The sequence below is a fragment of the Hyperolius riggenbachi genome, chromosome 5 (assembly GCF_040937935.1).
Source record: "Hyperolius riggenbachi isolate aHypRig1 chromosome 5, aHypRig1.pri, whole genome shotgun sequence".
NCBI lineage: Eukaryota > Metazoa > Chordata > Amphibia > Anura > Hyperoliidae > Hyperolius > Hyperolius riggenbachi.
Window position 1 is genome coordinate 346587431 of NC_090650.1, and position 25600 is coordinate 346613030.

Consider the following 25600-nt stretch of genomic DNA (forward strand, 5'->3'; position numbering starts at 1 on the left):
AGAGACATCATGGCGTAGGGTTGTCATCTGGGATTGCAGGTAATCAATCTTAGTTTCCAGGTTATCGCCCGTGGAGCTGATAAGGTCCTTGCAAACTGTGATAGCAGCCATAAGTTGAGTGAGGTCGGGTTGCTCCTCTGCCGCCATCAGTGCTGGGGTTTGTGTGGCCTTCACTTTTGCAGGAGGCAAGATGGTGCAGGTTTGAATGCCGCACAATTTGGCTGTTTTGTTTTTTCTTCTCCGGCGGGTCCGATCCAGTTGCTCCTTTCAGGCATAATCACCCCACCGGTGTCAGGAGAGGTTCTGCCTGAAAGCAGGATGGTTTAGGGGGTAAAAAGCAGGATTTATGGCCGGTTAGGAGAGAGATCAGGAGCTCCGGGAATTAGCGACTGCTCAGTCTGCATGCATAGCCAGCGTTTCAATTTTAAGTATAAGAGCACTGGTAAATCACCCTGGAAGCGCTGGCCTGTTCACAAATCAACAGAGTTTTATAGGATCCAGAGGCTTGCCTCTTGGATGATAATTTACTTTTAGACCTGAGCATGGGTTCACTACAAAAAAGTTTTCCTTGATTGAATAATCAGAGACTAAGGGCCATTTTACACTAAATGGGTTGCTATACATTGCGTTTTAATACTTTACTTTTTTTTTTCATAGCAGTGCATTATGAAAAAGGCTTCAGTTTTTCAGCATATATTGTGAAAGAGGCCATAGCGAAACATGGACAATACCTTGCATATCAGTTGCCCTTTCAATTAACTGACAGCAACTGATATAATGTAAAAGAACCCTCAAGTAACTGTTTGATATTTACTTTTTCCCTTGCAAATACATAAAATTCAATTCTTTAAAACCATAAAAAAATGTATTAACATTACAGAATACGAATGGAGGCGTTGTCACAAGTTTACACAGTAATAGAGATTGTCATGTGTTCAGTGGTGGTGATTATGGCTGCATATCCTACGTTTTCTCAGGACTTTCCCAGGTTGTGTAAAGGGCTATGATGCAACACCCTGGAACTTCACTGCCTTCATGAGCACCGCCTGACTGTCATCTGAATGCGATCAGCTGACCAGCTAATCTCCTTATTTCACGGCATTTCAGCTGTTTAGTTGTCTCACCTTTTTTGTTGCTGGAGCATTTTGTAAAGAACATATTTTTGTGGAAAGAATGAATAGAAACTCGTGCTTTCAAGATCACTTAATAAATGTCAGTCAATGCAAAAAAAAAAAAAAATGTTTTTGTTGTTTTTTGTAGCACCATTTTAGGAAACCTTTTTGTAAGATTTATTGAATGCTAGCAAATCAGTTTAGATGTAACTTAGGCCTCCAGCTTGGTCAGGGACTTGGTTATATGTGGGCACCTCACTTTCTTGCACTGGGTATGCTATGAGTTAGCTGGAGCATTTTCTGCAGTACCATTGTGTACTCTGATTATCTGGTACAGTGGTTGGTCTAGAAACTATGGTAATTATAGTAATATTTCAAGTAGTTGGCCAGTGTATAAGTGGCCCAGTCCGGCAAATAACTCAGGAAACATGCAGGGTGATACCACCTTGCAGTATGCAGTCAGATTTTGGGCAGAAATGACTAAGTGGAATTCTATGAAAACAGCAACCCAGGTGCACAGTGTTGGAGAATGTGCCGGTGCCAAGCCCCGACTGTATTGCTCTCAGACCAAACCAAAATGTAAAGAAGGCGGCACACCACTGGCTGCAAAGATGCTCCTATTGCAGAAACCCTACATGTTCCGAATGTAGTGTTTCTGTTCTGCAATACAAGCATCTTTTGCAGGCAGTGGTGTGCCGACGCCTCTTTACATTTTAAATTTTGGCAGAAACCGGATGGAGAATCGATTGTCTTGCCAGCTTTGCATTAACTAATGTGCTACTATATCTGTGTGGCTGTCAATCCCCTAACGCTCCTCCCCACCTGATCAATAAGCATTACTACCGTGCTTGATTATAGTTATGATTAACAAATCAGAACTATTCAGAAGTTTTTCTGTGGGCGAGTGATTGAATCTGCTTTGAACACTGTGCCATCTCTGTTCCCTGTACCTCCTCTATGCCTTCCTGCGCCTCCATGACTCCCTCTGCATCACTCCTGTTCTCTGTGCCTTCAAGCCCCCCCTCTCTGCTGCCTCTGCCCCCCCCCTCTCTCTGTCTGCCTGTTCCCTCAGTGTCCCCTCTGTGCCACCTCTGCCTCCACTGTGTCCCTCTGTACCACCCTTTTTTTGCCCCTTTGCGCCTCCTTCTATCCTAGGGATTGTAATGTGCTATTTTCACTATATAGTATAGTGTACTGCAAAACCATGTAATTTTACCAAGTTTAAAACAATTTTTTTTTCTGTGAATTTTAAAAATCTATTTTCTCAAACGCTACAAGATGTTTTTGAAAAAAAAGAACATTGACTTGTTCCCACAGAATCAGCTGAATCAGGTAATTCGTATGGGCGGGTCATCTGTAATTTGGGGACTCCCAGTATACCGGACACAGACTTGAGCAATTCAGGCGAGCCTGTATTTCTCAAACAAGGGAATCCGTAACTCTAGTAGGACTATATCCATGCTGGAAGTTGCACACTGAAGCCCTGTTCACAGTGGTCACTTGAATTGCAGAAAAATTCTGCATGTCAACTCACAGCCCATACAATTCTGTGGGCATGTTCACAGTAACAGATCACGTTTTTCTAACTCGCTGCATACGGGGTTTGTATTGAAGTCTATGGCCAGTCTCCATTGCAGTTCAGTCATTCTAACGCATGAGTTATGCAACTGACCACTATGAACCCAGCCTGAAGCTCAGTATCTTAGTACTATTCTACAAAACTGCATTTTGCCAGAATCTGCTTTCATTAACGTGAGCTACAGTGGAAACTTTGTAAATTGTTGCTATGAATTTGTGTAGCCTCTGGGTATTTTGTGTAAGACACTTTCCTGGTAGAATGATGGCACTCTAGTAAGGTGGCATATTTTTTAATCATTTTTTTTAATTACCTTTCACATAATCTGCTTAATTCCGTGTCAACGGCTGTAGAAGACTTATGAAAGTGTCTGTGTGGCCTGTGGGCATTTTGGAGAAGACTGATTCCTGACATAATGTTGGCAGGGTAGCGAGCTGGTGGGTTTTAGTTACTTCTAATAACCAAAGTGGTGCTCAGACACTGAAATGTTATAACATTTGTAATTCAAGAAATACAGGTTTATTAGGCGAAATGCAAATTCCTCACCTTGGACTTGTTATTAATTTCTTACCCTGAGCATTACTTTCCTACTCTTAAAACTGTGAGCATAGTAGTAGCAGTAGGGTATTGTACCGTGTTAGCCATCAGTAAAAGCAAGAAGTTCTTCTTAAAACTGTGAGTAATCTGATTTTTATACACAGATTTGTTCTGGACCATTACTTGAAGTCGGCTAGGTCAAAACTAACAAAGTAAATGTCCCAAATTTCCTCAAAATGACATGCATGCGGGGGCCTGGGGGAGTTATTGGCTGCACTTGGGGGCCAGGAGGGGTTAATGGCTACAAACCTTCAAGCAATGCAGCCATTAACTTTACTGGATAGACTTACACTGTAGAGCAGGGTGTCAAACTCAAATACAAAGTGGGCCGACATTATACACTAGGATCTAGTCAAGGGCCAACATCAATGCCTACTGGCCACCTCCCTCCCCTATACAATTCCCTGGCGTCTAGGGGTCCCCCATTGTACTCCTATACAATTCCCTGGTGTCTAGAGGCCCCCACCTACCCCTATACAGTTCCCTAGTTTTTAGTGCTTTCCCCTACCTCCCCCATATGGCTTCCCTGATGTTCCAGGGCTTCACCTCCAATAGATTGTCCCTGGTGGTCTAGAGAGGGCCACACATAATGCAACGTGGGGAAACCACTTGAGGGCCAAATTTAATGGCTCTGAGGGTCAGATTTGGCCCCCGGGCTGGAGTTTGACATGTATGCTCTAGATTTATTACAAAAATTCCAGAGGGTCAAATTTTGCGGTCGACTTATACTTGAGGTTGACTTATATCAGAGTATATACGGTATGTATTTTAACATGGGATTGTTTACAGAGGTATGTGCTGATCTTATTCTTGTTTCATGTAAGCTAGAATTATTATCATCCCCTAAAATGTCATCTCTAATCTTTAATTGTCTGGGAAGCCATAGCTGGCTGCAGACTGAGAAGGAAAGATCATTTTTTATTTTTAGTAGCATTACAGAACAGCTTGTCTAATGTATGTTAAATTTAATTTTCAAAAGAAAGGTTTATCTTTGTTCATGTGTGGCCAGTTCAGTGTGGATGGGTATAGACTGCCCTTGCTTTTGCTAAAACAGCAGACTTTATACATATATGAATCGGCCATTGGGTTAGATTTAGGTTACAAGCCAAGCTTTTCTGCTGCCCCCTAGAATACCCCAGTGTGTGCATTACTTTAAGTAATACAGTGGGGATAGATGGTCAGTGAGATGCAAATTTTAAGATGCAGAATTATACAAATTTATGCAGTTTGAAAATGGACCAATCAAATTCCACATTGGCAGCGTTAGATTGGTACATTTTCAAGCTGCATTAAGGTGGCCACACACGATACAATAAAATGATCCGATTTTACGTTAATTCGATTAAAAACGATCGGATCTCCCGAAAAAATCGAAAGCTTTTTTTTTTTTTTTTTTCATTCGACTGAAAAATCCGATCGGATTTCCCGTTTTCTTCGATTTTAATCGATCCGGAATGCCAGATATTTTTCTTCCATATTTCTAAAGATTGTATGCTGTGTGTTGGATTGTCCAATTATTAATATACACACCCTAGCAATTTTGTCAGTTTCCAATCATTTTTATCATAATTGGGGAAAAATTGAACATACGTGTGTGTGGTGCATTGGTCATATTTTTAAAATGTTACAATCAGTCAGAAAAATTTATTGCAATTCTTAAATTGAACAGATATTTTAAAAATTGTATGGTGTGTGGCCATCTTTAGCCTTTGACCATCCTTAATAAACAATTCTGTTAACTCATTAAAGTGGACCTGAACTCTTGCGCAGGACAAAAGAAAAAAGTAGAGAAATGCATGCTGAATGTATTTAGAGAGCCTGTTTAATTTCCCGTCATTTGTGTCTAATCACAAGTTGTAATTTGCTCCTCACCTGTGTCACATGACTGCCTATGGCGGATAAGCAGACAAGCCCATTTGAAAGTACAGGCTGTAAACAATATGTCTGCTTCCATGAATCAGGAAGTAGAAACTGTGCAAATTTATTTTAGGATTTGTGTCAGTTGTAACAAATACATGTTCAGTGTTCTCCCCAGGCCCTTTAAGCCGGGTTCTCCACCTGGGTAGTTTTGGTGAGCACCCGGCTGTCATTGGTTCACCTCCTCCTATTCTGTAAGCAGAGTTGCACACAGAAGCACCGACCCTGCAGTCTCTCACCTTGCCCCACCCGGCTACTTTCATGCCGCCTGGCTGGAAAAAAATTCTGGGGAGGACACTAGAGATGGCACAAACGGTTCGCAAGCGAACTTATTCACGTTCGCTAACGAACGCAAACTTTATGGCGGTTAGACCCGCCTCCTATACTACATCATACATAACAGTCAGCAGGGACATTGTAGCCAATAAGGCTACACTCCCTCCTGGAGGCCCCCGCCCCTTATAAAAGGCAGGCAGCTTCAGGCATTTTACTCACTCGTGTGCCTCCAGTAATTAGAGAAGGGAGAGCTGCTGCAGACTCACATAGGGAAAGCTTAGTTGGGCTCTTGTAGGCTTGTTAGCTTGCTCCTTGCTGATTCTTATTGCTAAAATAGCACCTCTCAACAGCTCTTTTGAGAGCTGTTCTTGTGATATATCCATATCTATATCTCTCTCTATCTCTATCAGCTGGACAGTCACTGTTCTATCATTGAGCTACCATAGCCCGGCGACCATATGGGCTTGAAAACCGCCACGGCCTAAACTCTCGCCATGGTGCACACTAGTCCAGCACGGCCGTCACTACACAAACAGCTGTTTGCAGTACGTTACACAGTGAGTTTGGTGTGTCAGTGTGAAGCAGTACTCTAATTACACTCCCTGATTGATGTATACACATGCAAGATGTTTTAAAGCACTTTAGGGCTCCAATTTAGCATGCAGTGTGATTTCTGCCCTTAAAACGCTGCTTTGTATCAAATCCATAGTTTTCCCCAGGACTTTTGGCCTCTATCCCACTCATTCATGCGAAAACTCAGATGTTAGACCCCTTGAAACATCTTTTCCATCACTTTTCTGGCCAGAATTATTGTTTCTAGTTTTCAAAGTTCGCATCCCCATTAAAGTCTATTGCGGTTCGCGTGAACCGAACTTTTGCGGAAGTTCACGTTCGATGTTCGCGAACCGAAAATCTGAGGTTCGAGACATCGCTAGAGGACACTGATGTTTTTGTTTAAAGGTTATTATGCTGTTTATCTTTTAGAGCAGAGAGGAGTTCTGAGTTCAGGTCCGCTTACTACTTACTTATGAAAGGAAGAAAACAAGTATATAAAAAAAATATATATCATTTATTATAAATCACCATATATAAAAGGAATAAATTCCTGTAAAAACCAGAGCCCTAACTCCTAACAACCAGGAGAGTAAGAACTTGACCAATGCAAACCATATAGCAACAGATATTCAAAGAAAACTTTCTAGCTGGAGCTCTCAGCACAAAAAAAATCTATCAGCACAAAAAAATCTATTCCATGTGGACCACAGTGCTGTTCACAATTCCCAAAGTGGTTGTTATTCACAGTGAATGGAGAGTCCTAAATAGAGGAACAATTCCGTTGATATTGCAGATGGAACAGTCACTTATTTTGGTTTTGATTTTGATATGGAGGTGCTCACAAACGCATCCACCTAGATAAGATGTCTAATAGATGTCATATTCACCAAGCAATGGACCCCTCATTTAGTCTTCAATCATAATTCACAAATGTCCATCAAACATACTGTTTACGTGACCACCGATATCTCAAATAGCTTCAGTAGGTAAGTATACAGAGAAATCACTTGCTGTAAACATTCAGTGATAAGTCCGCCAGGGCTTAGCCCTTATGCAGGCCTCCGATAGTGGGTTAGTCACGTGATAGGAAGACAAAGATGATGTGGGCCCCGTGGTGGGTTGATATTTCTGCAATGTGAGTGCACTCAACTTATTGTGTATATACTGATGTTAAAAGGCAGTCCATCCGCATTCATTGCATATAGTATATATGTGTAAGGATACTTCTCCATCCAGTGCGGTTTCCTTATGGTTGCCTGGTCAAGAAATGTCCCCCGGGTGGAGAAGGGCTTCCAGTGGGCAATGAGCCCTGGTTTGCCGACCGGTTTCCCTGGCAAAGTCGCCAGCATCATCAGGGCAGGCTCATCGGAAGACCCTGTGCATGCAAACGCTGGCCTAAAATGGCGCCCGGCGGCCCCAGTACCCTATGCCGCACCCAGATACACCCCACGTCACCGCGTCACGCTCAATGCGTACTGGGGCGTACTGCGGCGTAGCGTCCTGGGGCCACCAGGTGCCATTTTAGGCCGGCGTTTGCATGCACAGGTACTTCCGATGAGCCTGCCCTGATGATGCTGGCGACTTTGCCAGGGAAACCGGTCGGCAAACCAGGGCTCATTGCCCACTAGAAGCTCTTCTCCACCCGGGGGACATTTCTTGACCAGGCAACCATAAGGAAACCGCACTGGATGGAGGAGTATCCTTACACATATATACTATATGCAATGAATGTGGATGGACTGCCTTAGTATATACGCAATAAGTTGAGTGCACTCACATTGCAGAAATATCAACCCACCACGGGGCCCACATCATCTTTGTCTTCCCATCACGTGATTAACCCACTATCGGAGGCCTGCATAAGGGCTAAGCCCTGGCGGACTTATCACTGAATGTTTACAGCAAGTGATTTCTCTGAATACTTACCTACTGAAGCTATTTGAGATATCGGTGGTCACGTAAACAGTATGTTTGATGGACATTTGTGAATTATGATTGAAGACTAAATGAGGGGTCTATTGCTTGGTGAATATGACATCTATTAGACATCTCCTTATCTAGGTGGATGCGTTTGTGAGCACCTCCATATCAAAATCAAAGCCAAAATAAGTGACTGTTCCATCTGCAATATCAACGGAATTGTTCCTCTATTTAGGACTCTCCATTCACTGTGAATAACAACCACTTTGGGAATTGTAAACATCACTGTGGTCCACATGGAATAGATTTTTTGTGCTGATAGATTTTTTTTGTGCTGAGAGCTCCAGCTAGAAAGTTTTTTTCTTTGAATATCTGTTGCTATATGGTTTGCATTGGTCACGTACTTACTCTCCTGATTGTTAGGAGTTAGGGCTCTGGTTTTTACGGAATTTATCCCTTTTATATATGGTGATTTATAATAAATGATATATATTTTTTTTATATACCGGTACTTGTTTTCTTCCTTTCATATGTGAGTAGTATATAGATTTCGAGTCTCCGACTCTAAGGAAGCACTTTGACTTAATACTTTAGACCCATAGTGTGAACAGTTCAGGTCCGCTTATTATTATTATTATTATTATTATTATTATTATTATTATTATTATATTTTTTAATGTATGTTATGCTGACAGGGAGCTTTCATATTTACCTGTTCCATGTGGCTGCATGGCATCTCTTCTCCACCACCAGCAGCATTGCAATGCTGACATGTTCTTTGGAGTTTCGATCACTTGATATGACGTGATCGTAACCCAGTGGATGGTGCCAGCGATGAAGTGCCTCCCGGTGATGGCAGAGTCTCTGCAGCGTTCTGCATAGCTGCAATGTCTCCCGATAATGCATGCAGGGCTGCTATTAGGTTCAATAATATAAGGAATTCTATTTACACTGGTAGTATTCCTGAAAAATAAAGGTATTTTAGAGCTCCACCCAGGGCTGTGGAGTTGGAGCAATTTTGGGTACTCTGAGTTGGAGTCGTGGTTTCATAAACTGAGGAGTCTGAGTCGAGTCAGTCGGATTATTTTTGTACCAAATCCACAGCCCTTGTAAGTATTAGACCGAGGAGTCAGAGTTGGAGCAATTTTGGGTACCTGGAATTTTGGGTACCTGGAGTTGGTGTCGGGGGTTTCATAAACTGAGTCGGATGATTTTTGTACCGACTCCACAGCCCTGGCTCCACCTCCTGGTACGTTTTGTCCATAAAAAGGGAGGTTAGTGCCCATATATCTACCATACTCATTTGTTGGGCAGCCTGTGCTGGATCTAGAATCTCCAAATGTCAGTAAAAATTCATACGTGTATGGTCTGCTTTAAGGTGCCCATTAACGATACAATCTTGTTTGTACAATAACTTGTATGTAATATGAGGTACAACCTAAAGCAGGAGTGGCCTTATTCCCTCCCACCAGAAATTTTGGAAACACAGTTTTTATTGTTTATCACTGACCTTTCGCACAGTTCCATGGTGTACTTCTCCTTTTCTTTCCTGTTAAACAAGTTCCTTGCCATAATTTACATTCAAGTCTTTTTGTTTTTCTTTGACAGAAATAAACATGTCTCTGTATCCATCTCTTGAGGACTTGAAAGTTGACAAAGTAATTCAGGTATGGCCAACACTTAACCCCCCTTTTATTTATTTGGTTGCTTTCTTGTGTGTGGTTTTGTTTCTTGGTGTGCATCTCCCCGCAAATTTTTCCATTATTTATTTTGTATTTTATATAGCCTAATCAGTTTCCATAACATTTTTGCAAAACACGTTGAAAAATTAAATGTTTACAAAGGATTCTTCTTTACACTATCTATACTGCACATTGTATAGTCATGTCTAGGAGAACTTATGGAGAAGCATGTGATCAGTTTGGTCAGGTGATAGATATGTAATGCTGGGAATACATGGTCAGATAGTTTCTTATCAATTGAGCCGCTGATGGCTCGGTTGATAATTTCCGACAGGTCCGATTAGCGAGGCGCTCGATTCCCTGCTCGATACCCGCGGGTGGACAATGGGCAGAAAACGAGTGGAAGATAAGGAGCGCCCACGGGGATGAGCGGGGATCGATCCAGGTGCCGGCGGGGACGAGCCGGGATCGAGCCAGCGCAACTATCTAGCCATGTGTTTCCAGCATAAGATTCTGATTTGCTAGTCATGATCATGTGCTAAAGCAGGATGAGATCACAGCAAATCTAAGCATTGCAAATCTATCGCAAATCACATGCTTCTTCATGAGTTCTAGACATGACCATATATATTAGCACTGCTGTCTCTGCGCTCTGTTGCTCTGACACCTTCCCATTGTGTGTTTATATCTGCTTACTACAATCTGTGCTCTGTACATTATGTCTGATAGTTGCTTGCTGGATATCCATTTTTGGATATGGACAGGAATAGGGTACTGATCAGACCTAATGTACAGATCACTTATCTGTGAGCAAAGCTGTCCCCTGAAAAAATTGCTATGGAGTTTTGGGACAGTATGTAGGTAGCGGTATAGGATAGCAGTTATACAAGTGTAGCAATGCTAATACTACTGAGAAAGGGGGAAGTATTTTTAAACACTAAGGGCCCATTCACACTAGAGCATTTTAAAAGCGCCAGTGTAATGAAGACCTATGGGCCCGTTCTTACTTGGGCGATTTGCGGCGATTATCGCAAATCGCCCAAGTAAGACCGGGCCCATAGGTCTTCATTACACTGGCGCTTTTAAAACGGCCAAAAAAATGCAAACGTGCCGCCTGAACTATTTTCAGGCGATTTCCCGGCGATCGCATTTCAGTGCTATAGAAGCGCTAAATGTGATCGCGGCAAGATCGCCAAAGTGTTCAGTGATTTTTCCGCGTGAATTCACTCCTGCAAAACACCGGAAAAAATCTCCGGCGTTTTGCATTTCTAAGTGTGAATGGGCCCTTAGGAAGCGTTGCGAGGAGCCCAAAACCTTCAAAGGTAAAGGGAATTATTTTTTTTTTAATAAGGGTCGTAAGGCACCATTATACAGTCTCACTTTTTGGTTAACAGATCCTTTGAGTTTGTTTAGTGCATAAAACATTTACAATAACCATCCAAGTAACATGTACAGTGTGAGGGCTGGAAACCACAAGAGCGTTTTTTTAAGCATTTTGGCAGCGCTGCGATACGCTAGCGTTTTGCCAAAACGCTCAGCTGATGTTAATGGATGGGGCAACTTCCACAGGAGCGTTTGCGTTTCCCAGAAACGCAAACGCAGGACCTGCAGCATTTTGGGAGCGTTAGCGCTTCAATGTAAAGTATTGAAACGCTAGCAGAAACGCTCAGCAAAACCTAAACTGAGCGGTTTTGCTAGCGTTTTGCGGTTCAGCACACTGTAACAAAATTAAAAATAATTCACAGGACCAATCAGGATAAATGAAAACCTACCTTTTCAGTCTGGCATTCATGAACATCTGACTATCTCCTCTGTAACACAACCCAGCCTGAAACCCTGTATTAATCTGAGACACAGCTATGCGCTTTGAGTCCTATGGGAAAAAAGCGCTTTACAAATGGTATTGTATTGTATAAAAACGCTACACAACCGCTGAGCAAAAAAATACACTGTTGCAAAACGCGACCGAAAACGCGCATGAATCCGCTTGCGAACCGCTCAGACAAAACGCTAGCGGTTGCGTTTTGTGTTTGCGGATTTCAGTGGGTTCCAGGCCTGAAAGGTGGATTATTCCCTGAAATCCCTAATGGAATCTGTATAACAATACATCATAAGTGTAAAAGGCATTCTAAGCCAGTGGTATGCATCTTGCATGATACTGATTGCCTGATGTATATATGTTCAGTAGCTCATAAGACCACGTCACTAACAAGAACCACAGGGTTTTTTTTTTTGTTTTTTTTTTATGAACAAATTATTTTATTCTTCAATCACAAATCTTCAAGGTTGTGGACAAAGCGTGTGGACACAATTTCGGGATTCCAAATCACGTAAAGAGACTGCCTGACACGTGTTTCAAGGCCTAAAGGCCAAAAGCCGCTTCCTCAGAGGCATAACACACTCACTCACTCACCCCAATGAAGTGTATCACCGCAATCTTATTAACCTTCCTGGCGGTAAGCCCGAGCTGAGCTATGCCGCCGGAAGGCACCGCTCAGGCCCCGCTGGGCCGATTTGCATAATTTTTTTTTTTTTTTTTTGCTGCACGCAGCTAGCACTTTGCTAGCTGCGTGCAGTGCCCGATCGCCGCCGTGCAGTGCCCGATCGCCGCTAATTTTAAAAAAATTAAAAAAAAAATTTGCTGCCCCCTGGCGATTTTTTTTTTTTTTTTTTTTTTTTTTTTTTTTTTTTTTTTTTTTTTTTAGCAAACCGCCAGGAGGGTTAAACAATAAGATTTATTAGTGGAATTTGTAGTGTTACATTGAGGGGTGGAACAGAACTATTTTATTGTGGCTATTTACTGCTTCATAAGACCACTTCTTCGGGCTGTGGTCAATATTTTAGATGCCAGAATAATAGAATATTAGATGCACAAAATGTGAAAAAAATATATACATAGCTGTCACTGCTATTTGCGTTGATGGGGTAAGTGAAGCCTCCTTCACACTGCCAGGAGTGGTCGGCACCCTTTTCTAGCACTGCAGTGCTACTTACTATTGGAAAAATTAGTAAATGGTATACCGCAAACACATGGTACTGTAGCTGAAGTGCGAACAAATGCACAATTTCAGTCCCTGTCAGGAATCGGCACTCAATCTCGATCCCTTGGGCAACAATTCGAGCCTAGAGGCTAGTGATATATCTTGTTGCTAAGGAGAGGTGCACAAAAGAGTGGGCTGGGTAAGAATGAAAGGGAACAATCTGGTTGGCCTGTGCTTGGCCAAGAGGCTCTGCCAGTCCTGATCTCTTGACAATGTATGAAGGCTGCTGTACACATGGTAGATACATGGCTGCCTCGGCCAAGAACCATCGAAAATATGTACACGGCTTTAGACCAGACTTGATTGAGCACCATCCATTATTTATTCCTTTTGTCATGGTTTGCTGTTGTGTAATGTGTAATTTTTGTTCCCTACTTATACAGTGCAGACACGTCCTAAATAAAAGATAGTAGTGGTTGTGAAACTAAAAGCAGTGCTTTTAAGCAAATTTGGTTGTTGATAAATGGCTCCTTACATATGTTCTTCCCACACGCAAAATATCTCCTGTTTTTCAGAAAGGTAATCCAAGACAAGTTAAGTTAATTGGGTACTGCTCTGCTTGGACTGCAGTGAATTTTTGCTAGTCATTAAACATTCACCTCACACAAGAACCACTGCCTGGAATACTGAAACTTCCCATGGAATTGAGGACCCTGAATGGCTTTCATCTTTGTAAACTCTTCTGTGCAGAGGAGAGCAGTGAAGGGAAGCCAATGTCTCCCATGAATAATTGAACATGGTCTTTGTGGACACTCATACAGGATGATTATCTGTATTCCCATGCTTCTTGTTGAGAGAAGTAAAATGAGCCATTAGGAAGATTATATGTGGCCTTTTTATATCGCTTTCTGATCATTTTGTTTTGAATTAGTAATGTGTAGCCTTGTCAGCAGAATATTCTGTGAATGGTGCATTATTGACACTAATCAGTCAGAACTAGTGGTCACCTCACAGCTCAGTTAATTTGAATCCATGCTCTACTTAATGTCCTGTTGGATTTAAGTATGCATGTAAAGGTGGCCATATACCTGATCATTTGATATAACGATCAGTTTTAGTGTGATCATCCATTCAAACAAAATCATTTTTTTTTTTCCACAATCTGCACTGAATGATCTTCAGTACACCTGAACTGAGAGGGATATAAATCCTGACATATTTATTTCCTTTTAAATGCAGAACTGCTGAGCTTCTGCCTACTTCTGATAATCTTAAAGGCCTGGTGCACACCAAAAACCGCTAGCAGATCCGCAAAATGCTAGCAGATTTTGAAACGCTTTTTCTTCTTTTTCTGTAGTGTTTCAGCTAGCATTTTGCGGTTTTGTGAAGCCTTTTTGGTGTAGTAGATTTCATGTATTGTTACAGTAAAGCTGTTACTGAACAGCTACTGTAACAAAAAATGCCGGCAAACCGCTCTGAAGTGCCGTTTTTCAGAGCGGTTTGCGTTTTTCCTATACTTAACATTGAGGCAGAAACGCATCCGCAATCCAAAAACTGCAGCAGCCCGGGAGTATGCGCTTCTGCAAAACTCCTCCTGCTCTGGTGTGCACCAGCCCATTGAAATACATTACCCTGGCGTATCCGCACCCGCAAGCGGATCGCAAACCGCAGCAGAACCGCTCTGGTGTGCACTAGGCCAAAGGGAACCTTAACTGAGTGGAATATGGATGTTTCCTTTTAAACAATACCAGTTACCTGGCAGACCTACTGATCTCTTTGGTTGCAATAGTGGCTGAATCGTACACCTAAAACAAGCATGCAGCTAATCCAGTCTGATTTCAGTCAGAGCACCTGATTTGCATGCTTGTTCAGGGGCTGTGGCTAAAAGTATTAGATAAACCGGATCAGTAGGAAAGTTAGACAACTGGTATTATTTTAAAAGGAAAAATCCATGTCCTTCTCAGTTTAGGTTCCCTTTAAAGGGATACTGTAGGGGGGGGGGGTCGGGGGGAAAATGAGTTGAACTTACCAGGGGCTTCTAATGGTCCCCCACAGACATCCTGTGCCCGCGCAGCCACTGATCAATGCTCCGGCCCGCCTCCTGTTCACTTCTGGAATTTCAGACTTTAACCACCCTGGCGTTCTGATTAAATCGCCAGGGTGGCTGCGGGAGGGTTTTTTTAAATTAAAAAAAAAACTATTTCATGCAGCCAACTGAAAGTTGGCTGCATGAAAGCCCACTAGAGGGCGCTCCGGAGGCGATCTTCCGATCGCCTCCGGCGGCAAGGAATAACACGGAAGGCCGCAATGAGCGGCCCTCCGTGTTTCGCTTACCTCGTCGCCATGGCGACGAGCGGAGTGACGTCATGGACGTCAGCCGACGTCCTGACGTCAGCCGCCTCCGATCCAGCCCTTAGCGCTGGCCGGAACTGTTTGTTCCGGCTACACTGGGCTCGGGCGGCTGGGGGGACCCTCTTTCGGCGCTGCAGCGGCGATCAGGCAGCACACGCGGCTGGCAAAGTGCCGGCTGCGTGTGCTGCTTTTTATTTGGTGGAAATCGGCCCAGCAGGGCCTGAGCGGCAGCCTCTGGCGTTGTTGGACGAGCTGAGCTCGTCCAGACCGCTCAGCAGGTTAAAGCCTGAAAACCACTGCGCCTGCGTTGCTGTGTTCTCGCTTCCCCTGATGTCACCAGGAGCGTGCTGCGCAGGCACATACCATACTGGGCTTTTGCTATACACTCCTGGTGACGTCAGTGGGAGCTAGGACACGCAGTGGGAGCGAGGCAACCCAGGTGCAGTGGTTTTCAGACTTTAACCACTTCAGCCTACAGCTTCGAAAATCTTATGCATCCGAGCAATGTTCACCTCCCATTCATTCGCTAATAACTTTATCGCTACTTATCAAAATTAATTGATCTATATCTCGTTTTTTCCGCCACTAATTAGGCTTTCTTTAGGTAGTACATTTTGCTAAGAGCCACTTTACTGTAAACACATATTAACAGGAAGATTAAGATAGAAATGGAAAAAAATCATTATTTCTCAGTTTTTGGCCATTATAGTTTAAAATTAATACATGCTACAGTAATTAAAACCCATGCATTTTATGTGCCCATTTGTCCCGCTTATTACACCATTTAAATTACGTCCCTATCACAATTTATGGCGCCGATATTTTATTTAGAAATAAAGGTGCATTTTTTCAATTTGCGTCCATCACTATTTACAAGCTTATAATTTTAAAAAATGTAATAAGATACTCTCTTGACATGTATATTTAAAAAGTTCAGACCCTTAGGTAACTATTTATGTAGTTTGTTTTTTTTTTAATTGTAATTTTTTTTATTATTTTTTTAATACAAAAATGTATTTGGGTTATTTTAGTTTGGGAGGTAAATAGCCAATTTTAGATGTAATATAATGTATTTTTTATTCAATACAGGTATGTGGGTGCAGTTTACTATTTGGCCACAAGATGGCCACATTCAAAAAGTTCCTAGATGCGAACGATGTCGCATCTAGGAACTAAAATGAAGAGAAGTTGTTTCCTGGGGGCAGAAATACCACGCTCTCTGATGAGAAAGCGTCGGTATTTCTGCCGGGGACTTGGATCGGTGAATGGGAATTATATTCCCATTCACTGATCGGGGGGGCAGCGGGAGGCAGCGGGGGCGCGCGCCCGATCGCGCGCACCACACGGCTGCAGCACCACTGCCTATCTGGACGGATATATGCGTCCAGATATGGCGAAGTGGTTAAAGTTTGAAATTCCAGAAGTGAACTGGAGGCAGGGCTGGAGCATCAGTGAATGGCTGCACGGGCACAGGATGTCTGCGGGGGACCATTAGAATCTCCGGGTAAGTTCAACTCCTTTTCTCCCAACCGCACCCTACAGTATCCCTTTAGGCTACATACTCGCCTCGCGATGCAGGAAGATGGATCCAGCCACATCTCACTGATGAGTTCTCCCTGATCCATCTTCCGGCTGGCGGGTATGCGGGACGTTACACGGCAGGCACAGACGAGACTTCAATTGATTGCGGTACTTTGAGTTGTCTGGGATCTTAAAGCCGTGACAGTTATCACGGCGTGATGCTAAGCGAAATTCACGTGATTGTGTGTCTGTTCCCACGTCACGAGATCACGAAAATGATTGCTTGTTGCTCAAACAAAAATTGCTGGTTGTCTGTAAAATCTTTGGGAAAATCACGAGGTGGGTACGTGCCTTTAGCCATAGACCCTGGTTAAGCATTGTTAGAATTTAAGTATGATATGCTTAAATTCGTAGGCCTCAGTTACTTTACCTAACTAGGTTTAGTAAAAGGACTTGCTCGGCAGAGGGTCTCTTTAAGACACTTACAGCGAAATAAAGACAGTTCTGATTTTCAGTGGAACATTGTCCTGGGTCTCACACCCAGGCTGGAGTGATTATAAGGCTGAGATGTACAGACCTCTAGGCTTCAATGGGATAAACATGAGCCATTGTTATGGAAACATTCTCACAAATACATTAAACAATAGTTTTAGGTACATATTACCTAATTTCTGAGCAGGCGCAGATAGGGTCATCCATCACATACTATCATCAGCCAATTGCATGCAATGGGGACTAGAACGTCCCTGCTCAGATGATGTCGCATTTAACTCTTTAGAGGCTGTTATTAAAACAGCCAACGGGCTCCAGAGAGTCACTTCTGACTGCTGACTTTCTACTTTCCTTTGTACATCATCTGTATGCTGTATATACGCTAAGTGCAACGTATCATAGATTATAAGAGAAAGCCTGGACCATTCACCAGGGATGGGCCAAGTCTGCATGGATTGCATAAGATTCTGTTGCTCTGACACTGATTGCTTTGCTGAGATAACGTAACGAAGATATAAGATTGCTGCTGATCACATCTGATTATTTGTTTTCTGAATAAACTCCTGAACCTTTGAAGACATCTAAGCAGTTCTATCTCCAGTGCTGTTGCTGTGATGAGTGTCAAGTTATCACACTTTCTGTGATAGGGTGCCGAACAAAGGTGTTGTGTTGTTGCCCATAGCAGCCAACAAATATTTATTACAAGCATGTGTTTCTGACTGAAGTAGATTAGCCACGTGCTTGTTTCAGGTGTGTGATCCAGTTACTACTGCTACCAAAGAGATCAGCAGGTCACAAGGCAGCCGTTATTGTTTAAAACAAAATAAAAATGACAGCCACTGGATTCCTCTCAATTCAGGTGTACTTTAAATAAATTGTTTCTCTTTAGAAAAATCGATTGGAACTGGGGCACAACGGATACAATTGCTTGTTGGCACACATACAGTCCTGATTTAACTATGAATATTTGTGATTGAATCACTAAATCGATCATTAGATTTTTGATGGATCATCAGACTATTGAATAAAAGGAAATGGTAGAGGATACTGTTTTCCTTTGCCAGAAGAAGCACATCAAGGGGGAAAGTTAGACAATTGCAATGCACAGGCAGTTCCTGGCTCACTAACCAGCAAGGCTGCAGATATTCTTTTATCGAATTGTAATTAAAAACAGAACTGGCTGCTCCCATTTGCAGATGTGTTATAAATTCAAGAGAATGTGGTGCTTGTACTATCCTGAAACAGAGCAAACTGCACTCCATACACTCCACACAGATCCATTCTACAGCCAGCCAGAGGCCTGTGGTATTCTTTTTATACATTTTTTTTTTTCTTTTTACTGAGGTATTCTTATATGCTCAACATTGTGTTTTGTAGGCTCAGACGGCCTTCGCAACAAACCCAGCCACACCAGCAATCTTGTCTGAGGCTTCAGCTTCTGCATCAGCTCCCCAGTATGGAGGTACGTTGTGAATTATTTATTTTTTTTTGCATACACTCAGCATGTAGGTTTAGGCTAGGTCCACACTAGGCACGATTGCAGGATGGACACTGCAGTCCGGGATCAGGGGAAGACCAGGGAAAGTACCACCAGACCGCAAACTGATCAAAGTGCATCAGTTTTGCATCAGTTTCCGTTCAGTTTTTTACCCCAAAAAACGGACAGAAAACGTCTCTATCATTAGGAAGGTAGTGGGAGGATTTTTTGGACCAATAATAAAGTTCAGGCTATCTGTTTTCTCATCAGTTTTTGTTGCTATTTTGTCTGTGGAGATGGAGATGCGTTTTCTCATTGCTTTTCAGTACCCATCCGTGTATCCGTGGTTCGTGAAAATGCAGCAGATCCGGACCTTCCATTCAGGTTTTGAAAACGCGTCCCCGCAAACGCAGACAGATCTTGTAGTGTGGACTAGGCCTTACTGTTAACAAGTAATATTTAGGGCTCGTTCACACTACAAGAGCTTTTCTAAGCGCTTTGTGATTTTAAAAGCTCTTGCTAATGTAATGCTGTGTGTGTTCTCACTGCAGTGATGTGATTTTGTAAAAATCCCCCATTGCATTAGTTACATAGTTACATAGTTATTTGGGTTGAAAAAATACATATGTCCATCGCGTTCAACCAGAGAACAAAGTACACCAGCCCGCCCCCTCACATACCCCTGTTGATCCAGAGGAAGGCGAAAAACCCTTACAAGGCATGGTCCAATTAGCCCCAAAAGGGAAAAAATTCCTTCCCGACTCCAGGTGGCAATCCGATAAAATCCCTGGATCAACATCATTGGGCATTACCTAGTAATTGTAGTCATGGATGTCTTTCAACGCAAGGAAAGCATCTAAGCCCCCTTTAAATGAATGTATAGAATTTGCCATAACTATTTCCTGTGGCAATGCATTCAACATCTTAATCACTCTTACTGTAAAGAACCCTTTCCTAAATGTCTAAAACGGTTTTTCCTCCATGCGCAGATAATGTCCTCTAGTCCTTTGAGAAGGCCTAGGGACAAAAAGCTCATCCGCCAAGCTTTTATATTGCCCTCTGATGTATTTATACATGTTAATTACATCCCCTCTAAGGCGTCTTTTCTCTAGACTAAATAAACCCAGTTTATCTAACCTTTCTAGGTGAGACCTTTTTATCCCACGAATCAATTTTGTTGCTCGTCTCTGCATCTGCTCTAAAACTGCAATATTGTAATAAGACGGCGGCCTGACCGCATTCAGCAAGCGGAACGCGGAGGTTTGGCCGCGTCCGCATCAGCGGCACCATCCACCACATGGTCGCATGCGGAACGCGGAGAAACATCCGCATCGGCGTTGCGATCCACCGTTCGGTCACAGGCCTCTCGGCGTACTTTACGTCGAGGCTGTGGTCCGGTTCTTCCCTCACAGGCCTCAGGGCCTGCCACACACCAACGATATCCTCAATCCAGTCTGGACCCCGTAGGGGCTGCGCGCGTGTGCAATAAAGCCTTTTATACTCTTAGAAGGAGAGTCAGCTGACCAGCTGGTCAGCTGACCTCAGTAAGGTCCTTGAGCTGTGCTGCAAGGTCCTTGAACTGTGTTGTGATTGGCTGATTGGCTGGGCGGGCTGGTTGAGCCCAGCACAGTATAAAAGCAGGCATTCTGTCAGTTGCAAGTTGTCTGCAGTAAGCGTTACTTTGTGATAGCCCTCAGACCTTAGCTAGATCCGAGAGAGACAGTCCTAGCTGGAGCAAGGCTCCTGTCTCTCATCAGTCAGTCTTTGTTGTTTTCCTGATTATTGTATATTCGTATGTAACCTGATCTCTGTTATAGTCAGCCAGTCAGTTGATCTAATAGTCAGCCAGATAGTGATCTGACAGTCAGTACCATCGTGGGCCAAGTGCGGCTTGCCGTAACTAGCCCACAACAGTCAGATTTGTTATTTTCCTGATCTGCGACATATATTGGTTTTGCCAATATATTCGCAAGCACTATTGTTATCTGTGCCATTTTCTGATCTCCCGTTGCCGAACCTCTGCTTGTCTATTTCACTACGAGTTTGGCTTTCTGACTTTGTACCTCCGCCTATCTGATTTCCGTTACTGACCTTGGCTAGATTTCTGACTTTGCCCCCTTTAGTGGTTCTCCCACTAAAGGGTTTATTCTGCTGAATCCCTCCTTGCGGAGGTCTCAGTGGTTCCCCAGTATATCATTGCTGCTGGGGAACGCGATTCTAGCGCTACGTCATCTAGTCGCAGAATCGCACACACTGCGTTTCTCTTTTAGAGGTACCCAGTCCTCTTAAAGATATCAGTGTGGTGGGTTTTCCACTGTTGTTATACCCGGTATCCAGAGTTACAAATAAATATCCGCATTATTGGCGATTCCGCAGATCGCCACATAATCGGATATATCAGCATTATTGGTGATACTGCGGATCACCAACAATCTGAATACTCTGAGTGTGCACCAAACACCACACATTGTTACAAATATCTTTCCTGTAATGTGGTGCCCAGAATTGAATTCTATATTCCAGATGTGGCCTTGCTAGAGAGTTAAACAGGGGCAATATTATGCTAGCATCTCGAGTTTTTATTTCCCTTTTAATGCATCCTAAAATGTTGTTAGCTTTAGCTGCAGCGGCTTGGCATTGAGTGCGATTTATATAACTTGTTGTTGATGAGTACTCCTAAGTCCTTCAAGTTTGATGTCCCCAACTGTATACCATTTATTTTGTATGGTGCTAGACCATTGGTATGACCAAAATGCATGACTTTACATTTTTCGACATTGAATTTCATCTGCCATTTATGTGCCCATATAGCCATCCTATCCAGATCCTGTTGCAATATGTCCCGATCTTCCTGAGAGTTGATGATTCTGCACAATTTTCTATCATCTGCAAAAATAGCAACATTGCTCACTACTGAATCTACTAGGTCATTAATAAATAAATTGAAGAGCACTGGACCCAGTACAGACCCCTGTGGGACCCCACTGCTATCAGTCTCCCATTTTGAGTATGATCTATTGACCACAACTTTTTGTTTTCTGTCCATTAGCCAGTTCCCTATCCATGCACACAGACTCTTCCCTAGTCCTTGCATCCTCAACTTTTGCACCAGACTTTTGTGGGGAACCGTGTCGAAGGCCTTTGCAAAGTCCAAGTACATTATATCTACAGCATTTCCAATATTGGGGCTAATTGGACCATGCTTTTGTAAGGGTTTTTCGCCTTCCTCTGGATCAACAGGGATATGTGAGGGAGCAGGCTGGTGTTGTACTTTGTTCTTTGGTTGAACTCGATGGACGTATGTCTTTTTTTCAACCCATGTAACTATGTAAGTCCTGTGGGGCATAGATCTACGGCCGTGGGAGTGAAAAGTAGTTAATATAGACCTGATAGCCGTGCTGTTTTAACGATTGGTAAAGGGGGTAAACTGGTGTATGCCCACCCTTTTCAGATATTCTATTTTAAATGCTATTTTGTTTTAGAACCCAATGCCGGAAACGTTTTCTACTTTTACAGAAATTGATGTGGAACCTCCTGGGTGTCTCAGTCTTTATTGGGAAGGTTTTGTCCCTGGGACCTCCATGACTTTAACTGCTAGAAGATGGGCGCAAATGCGGCGGCGGCAACCCCAGGACTGCCTAACGCTGATTGGCGTCAAGTGCTGGGGCGGGGCTTTGCCAGAGATTGTGTGCGCGGATGCGTGCGCCTCTCAGCTTGAATGACAGAGCTCTGCTCCATCATCAGTCTCCCAACGGCGATCGCCGATAAGAGACTGCGAAACCGCTGTTTATTTACACTGTACAGCTCTGCACTCTATGGCTGTAATAAATCAACATCCTGGAAGTGATCACAGAGAAAGATCTGTTGGTGGGCAGAAAAGGGTAGGGTGAGTCACTTGTGTGCTGAGTTGTACGGCCCTGCAGTGAGGCCTTAAAGCTGCAGTGGCCTATATTGTAAAAAAAATGGACTGGTCACTAGGGGGTTTAAGCCTGTGGTCCTCAAGAGGTTAATTTAGAGCCTAGTGGTCCCGCAGATGGACAGAAGTGAGAGACTTCAGTAAAAACCTCCTCCATTTTAAGATTACAAAAAAAGAGGATTGTACTGACTACATTCTTCTGTATTGAATGAAAATTTCTTGTGCTTCTTGAACCAGGGCTGTATCCTAAACTGTACCCGGAACTGGCTCAGTACATGGGTTTAAGCCTGAGTGAAGATGAAATACACAGAAATATGGCTATGGTGCCGGCAGACGCGGTAAGTTTTATATATATTTGCATAGCTACAGTCCCCTTACTTCATACAGTTGTTTCCCAGTTCTTCTTGAAGCTCCAGCAGTTGTCACATGGAAACTTCTAGCCAGGTCTAATGAAGCCATGCTACCACTCCATCACATGAGCTCAGGCCTCAACAGTGCCTTTGGCAGAGGGTGGCATGTGTAGGGCTATAAGCTGTTACCTGTGCTAGTATGGTTATGGGGCAGGTAGGACATGGCAAGGCCTTGTGAGAAGGGTTTAGCCTGCCATTTTACCTATTTTTCAGGAAAATATTATCCTTGTGAAGTTGGGGGTTGCGGTGAGGAGAGTAGTGTGTTAGGTGGTGAGTGAGGGGCTTTACTTGGTGCTTGAGGTTGAGTGGGAATGAGTTATTATCCACCAATATATGAAACAATGCTGTATAATAAATTACTGGTAATTAAAAAAAATGTAGATAAGGGAAAATCACAAAAATATGACGGACGGTTAAAAGGTTTCTGCCAGGTAGGCTTAGGCCCCTTTTACACTAAAATCAGTTGCTCTCAGTTATAACTGAAAGAAAACTGTTCTTCAAAGTAATGCCCATGTTTTCCATTATACGCGTTTTAACTGAAAGCTTTTTCTCAATGCACTGCTATGTAAGTGTACTAACGCATACCAACCATTAAAGGGACTCCGAGCAGTGCAGAAACTATGGAAAGTTGCAAACCATTTTGAAGCTCTCTTTCTCCTCTTTCCAACGACACCTAAACCGCCACCCTACGCCTTTTAGTTTTCGCTATTTTCGCGATCGAAGTCATGGAAAACGCGAGTTCGATCGCGAAAATAATGAAAACTAAAAGGCGTAGGGCGGCGGTTTAGGTGTCGTTGGAAAGAGGAGAAAGAGAGCTTCAAAATGGTATGCAACTTTTCATAGTTTCTGCACTGCTCGGAGTCTCTAAGTGTAAAAGGGCCCTTACAGCCTGAGAGGTGAAAGCATGTAAATAATTCCTGAGTCCTCAACGAAGAAAGGATTGACCATTCAGTGCAGATGCAAAGTACTTCATAATTTGTTGGCGCCAATATATATATATATTTTTTGTAATTCTCTGTATGTTCCTTCACAGCGCCAAATAGCTAGGCCATCAGCTGTGAATAACATGGTGGCTCCAATAAGCGGAAGTGATGTTGGAATCCGTAGAGCAGAAATTAAACAAGGAGTCCGTGAAGTTATCTTGTGTAAGGATCAGGATGGGAAGATTGGTCTCCGCCTTAAAGCTATTGACAATGTAAGTTTGTTTGTTTTTTGTTTTTTTTATTCCGATAAAAAGTGCACGTTTGTAAAGTGGATTTTGCAATCTCTGATCCCTGTTTTTGCCGACTACTGGCATGTAGCCCCACCCCCTTCCATTGACTTTTTGTGGTGCTCTCTATCTTGGCTAATGAGTGCCAATGGCACTCATCTAAAGGGCGGCAGGGCTACGCACCGGAAGTTTGGGCTTGGGGATTGCATTACAGGAAATGGACTCGGCAAGTCATTATAACTTTACCTGAAAAGAAAAGGTAAACCGTGTATATATTACAGTGTATAGTCGCTTTACATTTGAAATGTTTACAGATTGATTGTTTACATTATTTTTCAATTATCTGTGCTAAAATGTTTATTTTTACATATGAGATGTAGGCTGCAACAATGTTACTAAATTCACAAAATCCATCAGTAGTTCCATGCCTGGAATAACTTAATCTTTTTTTTGTTTTTTTTATTTATTTGTTTGTTGTATTTATAAAGCGCCAACATATTACGCAGCGCTGTTTTAACAATTTCTATGTGGTTTGGGTAAAAGGTAAAGTCAAGAAACAAGTTGACACCTACTTCACTGCTCATAGCATTCAGTGATGTGATTTGTGTTGGCTGCAGAGTAGCTTGGTGCTGCGCTGCCGCACATTCCATTGAGATTAACACAGAACTGTTCTTTCAGACACAAAGATCGTCCAAAATGTCTCACTATTGTGTTCTTTTTGTCTCTATGAAATGAAAGTGATCTATCTCTGCGATCGCTTTACCTCTTGTGAGAATTAATTCTCTCCTTTTTGTTTTAGGGCATTTTTGTGCAACTTGTCCAAGCAAATTCTCCAACATCCCTGGTTGGCTTGAAGTTTGGGGATCAGATTCTACAGATCAATGGTGAGAACTGTGCTGGCTGGAGTTCAGATAAGGCTCATAAATTCCTGAAGCAAGCTGCTGGAGAGAAGATTTCCATGGTTGCCAGAGATAGGTCAGTACTGTGTTAAATCGACTTTTTTTTTCCCCTTCACTTCACAAGCCTACCCTCTGAGTCTTTTTCCATTTATTATGTGAAGGTAATCTACATAAACCTACTGAAATGTTTTGTTGGACTGTTTATAACAAGCACAAAGTAGATTTGAATGCTGCAAAAAAAATCAGTAAGGCTGCAGTAGGCACAGCTTTCCTCCAGCCTCCACTGCCTGTTTACTTAAATATGGAGCCTTTGTCACTGTACTTACTGTATGTGTGGTGGGGAGCGCCAGCTCTTAGCCACTGAGCATTGGCATAGGGATAAAGGGGGTAGCCAGTAGTGAAACTAGGCGGTTTAAAGGGAACCTAAACTGAGAAGGATATGGGTTTTCCTTTTAAACTAGTACCAGTTGCCTGACTCTCCTGCTGATCCTGTCTCCAATACTTTTAGCCACAGCCCCTCAACAAGCATGCAGCTCAGGTGCTCTGACTGAAGTCAGACTGGATTAGCTGCATGCTTGTTTCAGGTGTGTGATTCTACCACTAATGTAGCCAAGGAGATCAGTAGGACTGCCAGGCAACTGGTATTTAAAAGGAAACCTCCATATCCCTCTCAGTTTAAGTTCCCTTTAATGAGATGTGACCAAATC

The 25600-nt window shown here is 42.9% G+C and overlaps 1 protein-coding gene across 2 annotated transcripts in view; it reads left to right on the forward strand.

The window, feature by feature from the left end:
* The window catches only part of SDCBP (syndecan binding protein), a 57647-nt gene that overhangs the window by 18646 nt on the left and 13401 nt on the right, over positions 1-25600 (forward strand). For both annotated transcript variants that reach the window (XM_068237423.1, XM_068237425.1), the window contains exons 2-6: positions 9562-9620; positions 18359-18443; positions 22612-22712; positions 23818-23979; positions 24794-24969. In XM_068237423.1, the coding sequence (XP_068093524.1) occupies positions 9570-9620; positions 18359-18443; positions 22612-22712; positions 23818-23979; positions 24794-24969 (575 nt within the window). In that variant the 5' untranslated portion in view covers positions 9562-9569. The remainder of the gene's footprint in view (positions 1-9561; positions 9621-18358; positions 18444-22611; positions 22713-23817; positions 23980-24793; positions 24970-25600) is intronic.